At 40.8% G+C, this 13,879-nt stretch overlaps 1 protein-coding gene across 2 annotated transcripts in view; it reads right to left on the reverse strand.

Annotated features, from left to right (window-relative positions):
• Positions 1–12,904, reverse strand: part of PPIG (peptidylprolyl isomerase G) — a 28,555-nt gene extending 15,651 nt beyond the window's left edge. The window contains exons 1-5 of one of the 2 annotated variants that reach the window (XM_075512447.1): positions 12,634–12,904; positions 3,987–4,066; positions 3,805–3,879; positions 1,479–1,586; positions 917–961 (exon numbers count right to left, since the gene is read on the reverse strand). In XM_075512447.1, coding sequence (XP_075368562.1) covers positions 917–961; positions 1,479–1,586; positions 3,805–3,879; positions 3,987–4,047 — 289 coding nt within the window. In that variant the 5' untranslated portion in view covers positions 4,048–4,066; positions 12,634–12,904. Of the gene's footprint in view, positions 1–916; positions 962–1,478; positions 1,587–3,804; positions 3,880–3,986; positions 4,173–12,633 lie in introns of both variants that reach the window. The other variant, XM_075512448.1, reaches the window with a different exon arrangement.
• Positions 12,905–13,879: the final 975 nt, after the last annotated feature.

The raw sequence follows: 13,879 nt of genomic DNA on the forward strand, positions 1-13,879 counted from the left end.
TGCTTGCCAAATTACTGAATTGCGTCCACTCACTAATATGGAAATAAATACATTTTTTTGCTGCAATAGTCTTCAGGCATTTTAGCAAGCTGAATCAGCTGAAAGTTTGATCTGAATGAGAGTCAGTGCAAGGCAAGACCTCCTCCCTCTTTTGGAAGTTGCAAACTGTTCATTCAGCTCAAGGTCTGATATAAAATTGCAGCCTGGCCCTGCTGAAATAGTGAATTAAGTCTTTTGATTTGTTTGCTGCAAGCTCAGACAAGAACCAATGTTAAAAGAAAACTGGCAGGGAGGAGCATAACCACTCCTGCTAGTGGCAGCTACCCATTACACGGGTTTAGGTATAACACAAAAACTGCTCCAAGAACCACAGAGATGCTCCACTACATTCTGGACAAACACGGGCTGAGAAACACACTGGAGTGCAGAAGAGGTACTTCTTTTGCAACACTGACTGAAAAAGAACCAGGACTGTGAGAAAACTGATGGCCTCTTGGTATCATTAATTCCTCTTGGGTTCAGGAAAGCAGGCCTTTATGCTTTCTTTTAAATAAACATTTGCGAGGAAACCTGACTCCATTATGCCTTTCTCCTTTTCACTGGAAGAAAAGACAATCCCCAACTTCTGGCTAGCTGCTCAAGCCAAAAAGTGTATGTTTAAAAACAGTTATAAAAATGTTAACCTGGTAAAACAGACAAATACAAAGGAGTTCAGTTTTAATTTTTCATTAATTAAAAAGGTTAATATCTTAAAAGTAAAATAAAATAACCTAAACTGGACAGTCAAAGGCCTGTAAAACCAGACAGAAATCTTAACAAAAACAATGGAGTTCAGGTTTACAGAACAGAGACTACAGAATGTAAAGGCGATTGCTTATGGTAACACCAAAATAGAGCAGACTGATAAAACTCTTACCTTCAAAAAAGCCACCATAAATGGACTCTCCTCCCCTGCCATTTCCTTGAAAGAGGAAAAGTGACAGTTACAACTTAAAGTAGTGATTAAAAGAGTCACATTACGTGGAAGGTGCTTCATAACATGAAATACTGATCCAACTGCATCCAAATCACTGACATTATTCTTCAAGACATGCAAAGAAGATCAAGACGCATCTTCATAGTCCCAAAGCAAACTTGGAAAACAAGAAAGTATTCTCCCATGTATTCTGCTACAGTCTCCCTTTTTTCTTTATTTCCCAGCAGCAGATATATTTTACCCTCACATTTAAACCTTTCAATAGGAAGTACTTAATACTCTGAGTACTGAGATAACTGAGCAAAATTGTGTGTGTGCGAGCACGTGTATGAGTTTATGTAAGTTTATTATATAAGTTTTCATGTAAAGGTTCTTATGCAGAAAAGAGGGAAAAAGCAGTTGAATCACAGAATAATGAATATACGTAAATGATGCTACACAGAACTCCTGCAATATTCTATTACACAAGCATTACAGTTTCCTTCAAAGATTCACATCATACCTTCACTGAAGTCACCTCCTTGGATCATAAAATCTTTCACAACCCTGTGAAACAGACAACTTTTGTAATGCAATGGCTTTTGGGTGGATTTTCCTGTACCCTTTTCACCTAAAGGAGAAGAGGAGGAACAAAAACCAAAATTACTGTCTGTACCTGTAGAATCTCCACTACAAAAAAGTGCTATGTAAGTGCTTAATCAAAATCGTCTACTAAGCTCTGAAAAATTAGCTTGTGAGGCAGACATGCCTGCAATGCCAATAAGAAACTAGCATTTAAGAAAGCAGAGTAGAAACTACCTTCTGTCTCTGCAGTTATACCAGAAGAACTCCTTACTGTTATTAGTATACAACTCTGGTCTCTTCCATGCAGACTGACTGAAATTAAACAGCCATTTTAGGTTTAAGATAACTGCCATTGCTCAGAAGCATGCAAGAAACACTCAGATCTTCAGTTACAACATGGCAAGGTTAAGGTACCATAAAAGCTCGTAAAAAAACCAAAAAGGCAGGGGGAAGAAGAAGGAATCTCGTTCCCTCCCCTGCTCATGATTACAACTGCTGTCTTCCTCCCTTATGTTAGCTCTGGTGCTCAAGACCCATAAGCAGACTCTGCTTCAACTACAACACTATCTACTTGCCCTGCTACCCTCAAATAGATCAGGTCTCTGCTGAGTTAGCAAGATGAATGGCTCATGGTGGGTCCTGTGAATGGCAGAGCCAACCTCAAGGTAACAGTAAGGTAATCAGTGGAAGTATGTTGGAAGGAAAAGGATCCTTTCCTCTCAGTGCTGGCAAACCATTAGACCATATCTTCCTATAATCTTATTTTGAGCTATTAAACTGGCAGTCTTTGTCAAGGGCAGTTGCCTCTGAACTTATCTGTAACAGACTGGTGCCTCCATATGAATCTGACTAGCTAGAAAAAACACTTTTGATAGGAACTTTGATAAATGTCAAGCTGTATCTGTTCCACTAACTTGGCATATGCCTAATGTAGGTATGCCAGGAAAACATTTGAGCTGTTGATCCCCGTTTTAAGAAGACAGCATATAATTTTCAAAACTGCCTGAAAAAAATGAGTAAGGAAAACAAATCAAATCAAAATTTGAATCAATTTGCTTATTATCAATATCATAAAGCTCCGCCCATATATTTTCTTCACTATTTTTATTAAATATGTTAAAGCAGCAAGGTAGCTCAGCATCTGAATTTGATTTTGAATGTCAGCAACTAAGCATGAACTTAGTAGTACTCGTTCCTGACCTGAAATGCTGTTGAAAGACTTCAAGTAAAAAATTTAAAGCAGTAGCAGGGAATAACACCTTTATGCAATAAATCTGACTTTTGGGCAGTTGACAGCAGATCAAGAATGCCATGGTCACATGATAACATACTCATGGCCATTAAAAAGAATCACTGTAAGGTTCAAATTTGTTAACAAATTTTCATAATCTGATTTTGTGCCAGTAAACCTAATGTCAGTCAGATAATACCTACATTCCTGCAGACATCATGAATGGTGCACTAAGTGTTCTAGCTAACTTGACATGAATGTAATTATGCACCCACACCTGATTCAGATCATATTAGTACTGCTGAGTGATTCAGTATTAACAGCTACAGAGCCTTGACCTGAAAAACAACAGAGCTGGAAGGAAAGGAAGCAGAAAATGCTGAAGACAGAAAGCATGTATGCTATTTACATATTCACAAAATTATTCTTGTGATAATAAATTTAAGTTTTGCTAAACTGTCAGCATTTTCAACAAAAGCATGCAGTCCACAGGACAATAATTCTGTTTGGAAATGCTTCCAGGAGAGAATCTGCTCAGTATTTTGTTCAAGAAATAATCTGAATTTCAATAGCAGTGGAAATCACCAGTCTCCATCAACAAAGAAAAATCAAGATGAAGAAAAAAAAATTACTAATGAATACCAGCAATACCCTTTAAATACCTCAAAGTATCGTAAGACTGAAAAGTCACTCTGCATGGTTGACCTCTTACTGGCTACCTTTCAAGACTGGATGATGTTATATAATGTGAACAGTAATATCTATGCTAGTAACAGGAAATCAGCTTACTGTGTCCATATTTAAAGTTGATTAGTATATACTCCCTGCAACATACTAAGCCAAAGCTACAACTGCTTTGATTCTACATCAGATGTATATGAGGGATCAGCTAAATCTCTAGAGATACCAAGAACCAATGTTTTATGTACTTATTTTTATATGTAAGAACATGTCAGGAAAAATAACATAGGCATCAAACTAGCTAACATGGTATCACATTAAAAATTATAAATAAAATTAAAAATCTACAAACCTGTGCAAAGGCAGCGAAAATTCTCACATGTCTTTGGACACACATCTGAAAACAGTTCAAAGACCACTCTTCCAGCTAGAAAAAAGAAGCCATATTTATTATGAAGTTAACTGGTATTTGTATTATTCTTATATATCTTATATGAATATCATGTTACTAAATGGGTATTTTAGTTTTCTTACCAGGTACATTGTTGATGGCTATGTCAAAAAAGCAACGAGGTCTCTGGACCTTTACTCCCATGGCTTCAAATGTTTAAATACTGTAAGTAATAAAAATAAAGTTTAGTTTTTCCTTTTGTGTAGTGAAACTATGTGTAAGTCTATGTAGAAGATTTTACAAAGACAACAAACTGCAGAAAAGCAAACCTTCAAAAAAACCAGAGAGCAAACATAAGTATTTTTAATGGTTCAGAAAACACAAAGTGTTTTAGGTCATTTTCATGTTTTGTAGACCCAAATGAGTGATTTTATTCATGTTTACTGCAATAGTATTAAATTTAAACTTGAGTGCCATACTTCAGATGAGGAAATACAACAAGAAAAGATACTGTAAGGTATGGGGATAATAACACTTGAAGTCATCTTGCTATCCAGATGGTGCAAGTAATCACCTAAGTCGTCTGCTCCTAGAATTCTATATCCTAGGTAAAATAAGCATCAGAGAGGGAAAAAAAAGAAAGGAAAAAAAAATCAGCTTTGAGACCAAACAACTCAACTCTCAAACAACTTTTTGAAATTGCCTTTCAACTGTTTAAAAAGACTAAGTTGCAATCTCTGTTAGGCTCAGTGTCAGTGGCTGAGGCTGCCGCCACCTCTGCATGCCAACCCACCCCTCTGGTCAAGTTTATCAGCTTCAGATCAGGCCTGTTCTCAGGAATACATCAGCTGCTGCAGTCCACAACCCAGTTCAGTTCACCTCAGTTACTATTAATTATCTGGGCCATGAACTACAGCTCATCAAGAGAGAACATACTGCTTGTCTAGGAGCACAGAAAGGTGAACAGCACAGGATGGTGAACTTCTTCAGCTGCTGTAGGTGAGTAATAATTGCACAAGTCAAGTAGGCGTACTTTCAGAAATACCAGAACTTTTGCCACAAATAAAGAGAATGGTCAAAGAGTGGAAAATAACTTATGATAGTTACAATTCGACAAATCACCAACATGTTGTCATGTTAAGACTGAAGCATTCAATTTCTTAGGAATATATTTCCTGGATTCCTGTCACAGCAGTTATCAGGAGCTGCTCTAATTAGGATCCAAACCATTCTACATGAAAAAAATACAAAGATGTATCTCTCCCACAATTACTGCTAAGTGAAATGATTTTGGCTTTTTATTGTTTCTTTTCCTTTTATGTCATTGCTTATCTCTTTTGAGTCACCATCCCTGGAGGTATTTAAAAGACATGCAGATATGGTGCTTAGGGACATATTTTAGTGGTGGACTTGGTAGTGTTAGGTTTACGGTTTGACTCCATGATCTTAAGGGTCTTTTCCAACCTAAATGATTCTATGATTCTTTATCGAGAATTTTAATGCAACTTCTCCCTTATCTTTGAGTATATAAATCCCTTTATTTTTGTGTAACGAGCAATGTCTTAATCCCATTTGCATCTCTGACCTTCCAACATTATGTACAATGATGATATTCTTTTCCTTTTCTGAAGGCCCATCCTCTCTGAATTCCTTCAGAGAGGGGAAAAAACAATGATGGCAAAAGGATCTGTAAGACTGGAGTACCTTTTCCAGAATTTGGAATATAATCCATAAATTTTCAGTTCTAATCTTTTTTATTGCCAGAAAACACTAATCAAATCTAGCTGACATACTGCATACATCTCTCCTAGAACTTCACTCATAGCTGTGCCACAGAACAGCCTCGAAAAATTCAATTGTCGCCATCTGTCACTCTCAGCTTACGAACAAGAGGCTGTAAGAAAGCAAAAGACAGCAGTGTAATCATGTCAGTCTATATTCTCTCTACTTGGTCTCAGTGTCACTCCTAATGTTTTGCCAAGATTACACAGTGAAAATCACAAGAACAATGCAGGACTGATTTAAATTAAATACCACTCAGTATTTTATCATTCATGTGATTTTTAGCATGAGAAGACTTTGCAAACATGCAAAATCTCGCTAGATATCCTCTTAGCTGTGTAACGAATACATTAATTCACACAAGCCAGAGACTCATCAAAAACAGCAGGCTTGCCTCAGTCTGCTGGCTCCTCTCCCTGAATTACCATTTCTCTTCTATTAGTACAACAAAATCTGTGGCTAGGCAGAGAAACAAATAAAGAAAACACCTGTAGCTGAGAACTTTGATGTTGGTGGGTTAGCAGAAGGCTGACCAGCTCACCACGCTGCTGCACAGACTCTGGGGCAGCACAAGGAAGGCGGCAGCATGGGCAAGGAAAGGGACATGAGACGGGTGGGAGGGGACAGTGCCTTCAGAACTGAGACCAGCCCAAAGGACAGCCATCAACTCACAGTCAGCAGCAGAATAGACTACACAGCTGCACAGTGGGATAGGGGGATATTTTTTTCCTAGGAAACCTCCCAGAATAAATGCTATGATAAATATTGTTTGGTGGTAGAACTGACAGTTTTAACTGAACTGAGACATCTAAGGACCAGTAGTAGCACAACTGATTGATCAGTTGTACCCAAACTTTAAACATTTAGCTGTAGTGCTTGAGTGAGGAGGGATTTAACTCCTGCTTTACAGGCAATTTTCTTGAGAAATGTAGAGGTATGCCTTAACATTTATATACAGTATTTTAGCCAAAAGAGATGGAAACTATCTTAATATGTGACACAATTTTTATTTCAAACATTGATAATGACTAAAGCTAAATTCTAAAATAAATGTCAATATACCTACATCAGTCAATTTTTAACTTGGTTTTGTAGAGAACAGGGTGGGAGACAGCAGAAATGAAGAATTCTACCTGAATCCCTATTCTCACCAACTTTTGCTCAATTTGATGTTTTTCTGCCTGTACATTGTCTCATGAACAGTGGAACAAATGAAGTTTAGTCCATGTTCTAAATGCTACCTCCAACGTCCCCTGCACTTTCCCTAAATCCTCCAATAATATCCCCTAAATACTGGCTGCGCTCGGTTCTAAATGCCAGTTATGTCAACTGGTCAGTATGAGCGCCCTGACTGGACAAACGCCAGGCCAAGTAGATACACCTAACTCTCAAGCTGATGTTGCCTAGTAAACCAGGATAAAATATCAGTGACATTTATCCTACCTACCTACAAGGCAAGTGAGCATTTCCTCTCCAATATACTTAAGTATCCTTTGCACAGTTATTACTTCAGACAGACCTTCTCCTGAAGTGTTAGAGGGAAAACTACCGAGTTACAAATGATCCATAAACTATTTATTTCTATTCATGTAGTATTTAATACCAAACAATCTTGTACATACTGATCATTTAAAACTTGTCTGTATTAAAAGCAAGTACATGAGGTGTGAATGTTAAATACAGAACCAACAAAGAAAAACAATTTGAAAATACCAAGAATGAAGTCAGAAAATTACAAATAAAGCTCAGTAGTACTATATGTCTGGTAACAATAGGGTTTACATGACTTGTGTATTTATCCCTTCAAATTTATTGTCAGTTAGAATGTGGATACTTTTAACCCACAATGCTTTGAACTTTTAATTGTGAACTTGATGGAATTTTACTAGTGAATAGCATATGATTTTAAAGTCAACTATACATACACACAAAATGCGCTACATGGAAGGGCAATCTTGAGAAGTCTGCTCTCTTCTTCCTTCCAAAACTCTGTAAGAAAGGACAATATCACAACCCAAGTACTATCCTGAAATGTTCAAGCCATTCATCATTCTCAACCACCTCCTGTTTGAGGAGCCTCTTACTAAGTCTAGTCTTAGTCTTACTAAGAATCTATGCAAAAAAAAACCCAAACCCCCAAAAAACAAACCAAACAACCAAACAAAAAAAACCCACTTCAGTATATGTGACAAAAGAGGCCTGTTTGTTTTATTCCTGAAAGTGGAATTACAGTTCAGCTTAGAGCATATTTGTGTTTATTGACAAATACACCAAAAATATTTAGTCTTGTCAGAACAGCTGCATCCATAACCAATGCATCACCAGCTGTGTCCATCAAGGTTCACATCCCTTCACACCTCCATCAGCCTCATGTTTTTCTTCAAATATTTGTAAGATAAAGCTGGCCGATTCAGGGCCAGGTTGCAGACAGCTGTTCTCCTTCAAAATGATCTGTGCAATGGAAAAAGATAACCATCCCAAACCACTCACAAGCATCTCTCTGCCAGAGATCATCACTCATATGTGTTGATATGCTTAAAAATACATCTTGGGGAATTTTTTTCAAAATCATCTGTGCTAGCAAGGATCTGGTAATAACACTGTTTAATAGAAACTAGCTCCTTTTGACTGAAATGGGCTAGAAAGCACTCACAGGCGCACACCAACTGAAGCATCAACATGTCATGCATCTCACAAGAGCTGATGGCAAGCAGCAATACAGTAGTATTTCCTAGTTTTATAAGGGGGAAAAAAAAAAAACAACTTTATTTGTAACTATGCTGAACAGGTCATGGAACTACCTATTTGTTTCAGTCCCTGCACAGGACAGGACAGAACAGATTTGGAGCAAAGATGTATTCAGTAAAAAAATAATATATTGTGTCCTATTCCTTCACTTCTTTCTCTGTCATCATCAGCTCTCCCCTATTTTTAATTTCTCCTTGACCTTGCCTTTGTATTTGTTTCCTTGCATCAATTTACAATTATCTTCTGCATTAGTCTTCATTCAATGTCCAAATGAAGCGAACAATAAAGTGCATAAATTCACATTCCTAGCATTTTGTTTCAGGCCATCTACAAGTGCAGGAAGACAAAACTACATTGATTTATATTGCAAAGATAGCCATCTGGAATCTTCAGAAATACATTTTTAAGCAAAACCTTGAGTCCAGAAAATGCAAATGCACAAAGTGAATACTGAACATATATCACATTCACTAAGGCTGTGGTTCCAGTCACTTGAAGCCAATATAAATGTGGGCTGATACCAGAATGGAGGGCTCATACATCCAAAGCTCATACGTTAGCTTTCATACAGGTGGCCACCTAGCTGCATAAAAACTACACTTTCCGCCCCCCTCCAAGAAAAGATTTGGCAACAGCACATATCAGCTTAAAGCGACGGTGGAGCCATAGACTAGAAATGTTATATGTTCATTCCAGTATGGATTAAACTGGAAATGAATTTATGATTGTGAAATGGGAGACACGAAATTTTCTTCCTAGTTCCATTCCTATGTCAGACCTTCCAGCTGTGTTAGGATGATACTGAAGGTGTGAGCAACAAATTATCCAACCAGCCCAACCCTCAATCTCCATCATTTCCTCAGCATTTTCCCCAAACATGACCATCTTTTCCTCTGTGTTTCACCATCAAAAAACTCTGAATTAGCAGCAATGACAACTAAGGAATTTTTTTTTTTTCATTCTACTAATCAGCAGCACAGGATTTTTGTTGTCAACATATTTAGAAATTCAAGTGCTACACTTGAACACATCTCAGGTTTAGGATGCTGACTTTTCAATCACGTGGACTTAACACAGCTATAAGAAAAGAAGAAAATATTTGCGTTCTACACAGGTCTATGAAATTTATGCAGGAAGACTTTCTACTCATCATCAGAAATCACATATTATAGGTTTTCAACCTGACTGCCCCTTCTAATGGTATTTAGAGGGAAAAAGCCAACCACAAAAAGAAGACTTCCAACATTTTTGCAGGCAAAAAGTGATTGACAGCACTTTCTACCAGGCCTCCTTCTCTAGGATAATGCTACAAGTCTTTTTTGGACTACTGATGTAGTATTCCCCCCCCCCCCCCCCCCCAAAAAAAAGAAATCAAATTAAGAGACACCTGGCAATATCAACCATTGTCTTCCATGGACATGAAACAAAAGCCTGCTATCCTCCTAGGGAGATTTAAGAAGATACCATCCTCAGATAGGTCCTGACTAAATATGCAGTACATACTCCTAACACTACTGCACTGCATAGTTCATTTACATAACTTTCGGTATGATTTTTTGCAATTATTATCATTAATTTAGTCTTCTTGTACTAAAGTATATAAGGAATACACACCAGTTATAACATCTCAGTTGGGAGAACACAACATTCAGCTGAGAAGGTAGTAACATTCTCTTAAACTATTTAAATAGAAATACAGGTTCCTACTAGATAATGCCCATTGTTTTATTTTCCTAGGAAAGAGACACCTACAATGAAAAAGATGTTAAAATATCTAACCACACTCTTGTCAATAGCAAGTAAAAAGCTTTCTTGTCAAGAGTTAGTCATGATTTTCTATTATCTAATTTATGCAGAAAGTTCCTTTTTTTTCCTGTTAAGATTTGTGAAAAAATACAGCTGTTTTCTCCCAGGTCTGTGCACAAATAAGGGCCTTTGTTGGTGTTCACTGCTCCCCCAGAAACAGCAAAGAAACGTCCATTTCAATTCTACTATTCATAACCTGAAAGGGGATTAGGATAGGTCTGAAATGATGAATTTATGTTTTAAAACTTATAAAATGCTAAGAAAAGGCAAGTTTTAGCATTGTATGAAAGGCAAAAAAAGCTTTTAAAGGGTCTAGTGTAATCTCCGAGCCATTTACCCATTAGGATGCCCAAACGAAATTTCAGAAGTGGAATCCCTTCCTACTTATTACTGAAGATCAGAGTAAGGCAAGACCATGCAACAGTAGAAGATAGCTCTTAATGCTGACCCGTATGTGCCAACAATAATCAAAAAAGCCTGTTCTATCATCTTTTATTTTCATGTTCTCCTCCCTTCTCTACTACTTTAGCTCTAGATCCCTTCCCTGCCTCATCCCAGCCTCCTGCCTAAACCTCACTCTGTTAGAAGATGGACAGATTTGCTCCCTGGCACTGACTCTGCTTCCAAATGGAAGATGGCTCCTACGTGCACTTGGCATGGAGGAGTGAAATGGTAGTGGAGACATCATGCTGCAACAGAGTAAAATCCTCCATTGCAGTACATATTCTTCACTCCAAATTCCCTCATAATCCACAGCTTTTCTGAGATCCTAAGGGGAAAGAAAATAAATCTTCTTTTGATAACAGCTTGATGGCTGCTTAGCTAACTTAAAAAAAAAGTTTGTTTCACAGAAGAGGACTGGAAAAACATAAAGTCTTCATAAGAAATATAGTCCCAAAAGGTGCCCTCAGAGGATTATTGATGTTGGTATCCTCTATATGTTCCCCTTCAGATCTACTTCATATAGAGGAAACTATACTTTTTCAGAAATCTTTAGAAATATTTTTTTAAACACTGATAAATCAAGCTCCAGCAGTTTAGATAAACTAATGCTTCATAAACCATGCATAATTTCCATATTTTATCATGGTAGCACCTAAAAATTTGAGTCATACTGGACCCCAATGCATTAAGGAATGGGAATAGTGAAACAAAACAAGGGGAAAAAGAGAAAAAAAAACCCAACACAACCAAAACTAAAACCATTTATTTCTGTTCAAAGAACAGCCTCTTCTGCAGGCAATATAGAACAAAAATACGAATACCAAAATATTCTGTCAGAAGAAGAGATACATCTTAGAAAACAGACTTTATGCAAAATAAATGGTCTCATGTTCCTCTTAAAACAGGTCTCAGATGATTACTAAAATATAATTAACTAATCAAACATTAGGCAACTACTAGCTAAAATGACTTCTTTATCATCATTATGGAAGATATTTTTCTAATTGTGACTGAATTGTAAGGCAATGTTTAGCACTACAATAGATATTTTGTCCACAGCTTCAATAAACTATTTCTTTTTCTCCTAAGCCTCTCTCCTTCAAAGCCTCCTCAATGACTTAAAGTACAATCATGTATACACAGTAGTTACAGTTTTGTCGTGGCTGCAAACAAAATGAGCCTAAAACTCATTACTCATAAAAATCTCTGAAGTGCCTTCGGAAATCCTTAAAAGAGAGAGGCAGAGGACCCTCCTGCCAGCCATGGTAGCTCCTGTAGGCTCCACTTCCCTAGGAGAGGCCTACAGAGGGGAGGAGAACATGTGGCACGCAGACAGCCCGGTTACTTCGCCTTCTAGGGGAGGAGGGAGGACTCATTCAAAGTCCCGAGCAGGCAGGCACCGAGCAGCACCCGAGAGGCCGACCAGGGCGCGCGCAGCGGGCAGGCAGACCCGCGGCGCGCCGGCCCGCGGCTCCCTAGGCTGCGGAGAGGCAATACCCGGCCTCGCGGACCCTACCACCTGGCGCAATTTTCGCCAGGCCCCGTCCGCCACTTCACCTACCCCTCCTGCTCCCACCTGCCTTCAGGCCCCGCTCGCAGCTTCTCACACTCCCCCCTTCCTCTCAGGGGCCACCCTCACCTGGGATGGCCCGGGCGCCCCCCCAGGGAAGCGCTGGACGCCCCGGCCACGGCCCGCCCGCCCCTCGCACACGGGCCGCCGGGCCTTGCGAGGGGGCGTGTGCGCACGGGGAGCCGGCGCGGGCGACCGCGACTGCCCCACGCCTGCCCCGGAGCGGCTACCAGGCCGGCCCAGGGCAGTCCCCTCGGCGAGCCGGGGAGGGCCGGGGCTCTCACCCCCGTCCGTGACCGAGGCTCAGGCCCCGCGGTGCTGCGACCACCACCCCCCCGAGTCCCCAGCGCCCACGCCGCGGCCTGGGCCGCGGCCCTCGCTCGGCCGCATGGCCACCGCGCCGGACCCCGGCGGCGCCCGGCTGCGGCGCCGGCACTCACCCCGCTCGCGGCCCGCGTCGCCCCGCGCTCCTCAGCGCCTCGCCGCCATGTTAGAGCTGGTGCGGCACAGACTGCGTCAGTGGAAGGAAAGGGCGGGAGGGGGCAACCCCGGGGGCGGTGCGGCGGGGGGTGGGGTGGGGGGGCGCGCAGACGGGAGAAGCGGCACCCCGGCCCGGGAAGGGTGAGGAGGGTCGCCGGCCGCGGTACAGCCCTGCCCGGCGGCGGGGGCCGCTCGGAAGGAGCCGAAGCGGTTGGGGGAGGGGGGCGCCCGCCTCCTCGAGCTCGTCAGAGGCGCTCCGCCCCCTCCCGCCGCCCGGCCTGCCGGGGCGGCTGCCGCCGCTCGTCCCGCCGCCGGCCGTGGCCGCCTGGCCCCCCCCGCCTGAGGCGAGGCTGGGCACAGCGCGGGAAGGCGCCGGTGTCGCTGGAGCGGCAGGAGGCCTTTGCCTTGCGTCTGTAGGTACACGAGTGCTTTCCAGCCACACGTGTCCGGGGCTAGTGCTGGCCTTCCCTGCTGGCGGGACGCTGATGGGTGGCTCAGCGAAGAGCCCGGAAAATGGCCAAGGGATTGGTAAATGAAACGTCCAAAAGTAGTACTGGAAGGGCTTAGGGCTACTCCAGCAGTACCTGGCACACGTTGTTAGGGGTTGTAAAGAACTAAAATAGGGATTTAGACCAACTGTATGCAAAAAAAGTTCCTGATAATCCCATCCCATATGTCTGTATTGCCATTCAAAGCTAATTTCAATTTATCTTAAAAAAGGGACATGAAAGTTTATGACAATGCATAAAGCTGTGAGCATCTTCAAAATTAACTAAGACTTACACAGAAGTACGTACCTCCTTTGAAGGGTTTTAATTCAGACCAGTGGGTATTGGGGTTAGTAATCATACGTAACAGGAGGTAATGGAAGTCTTGTGGCTGGCTGTTGAGAAGTGTGTTGAAAGCAGGAAAACAAATTTTCTCCTTCTGAATTTCTGGGAAAAAAACTAAAAATTGAGAAATTGACCCCTGTGAGTTCTGAAATCTTGAAGAAGCTGGTGGCTAGACTTCTGTTCAGTAAATCAACACTGGCTTCAGTACAGCATGCTTTGATAAATCTTGTTTTCTTCCCCTATGTGTCCAACTTAAAATTTAAGGTAATTTTATCTAGCTTTTTTGTTTTAGGCATTATTAATTGATTTAATCCAAATGTACTTGACAAGTCAAAACTAAAAAACTTTATACTTTCATCTTGTAGATGAAAAA

This window comes from Mycteria americana, chromosome 9 (genome assembly GCF_035582795.1).
Source record: "Mycteria americana isolate JAX WOST 10 ecotype Jacksonville Zoo and Gardens chromosome 9, USCA_MyAme_1.0, whole genome shotgun sequence".
Lineage (NCBI taxonomy): Eukaryota > Metazoa > Chordata > Aves > Ciconiiformes > Ciconiidae > Mycteria > Mycteria americana.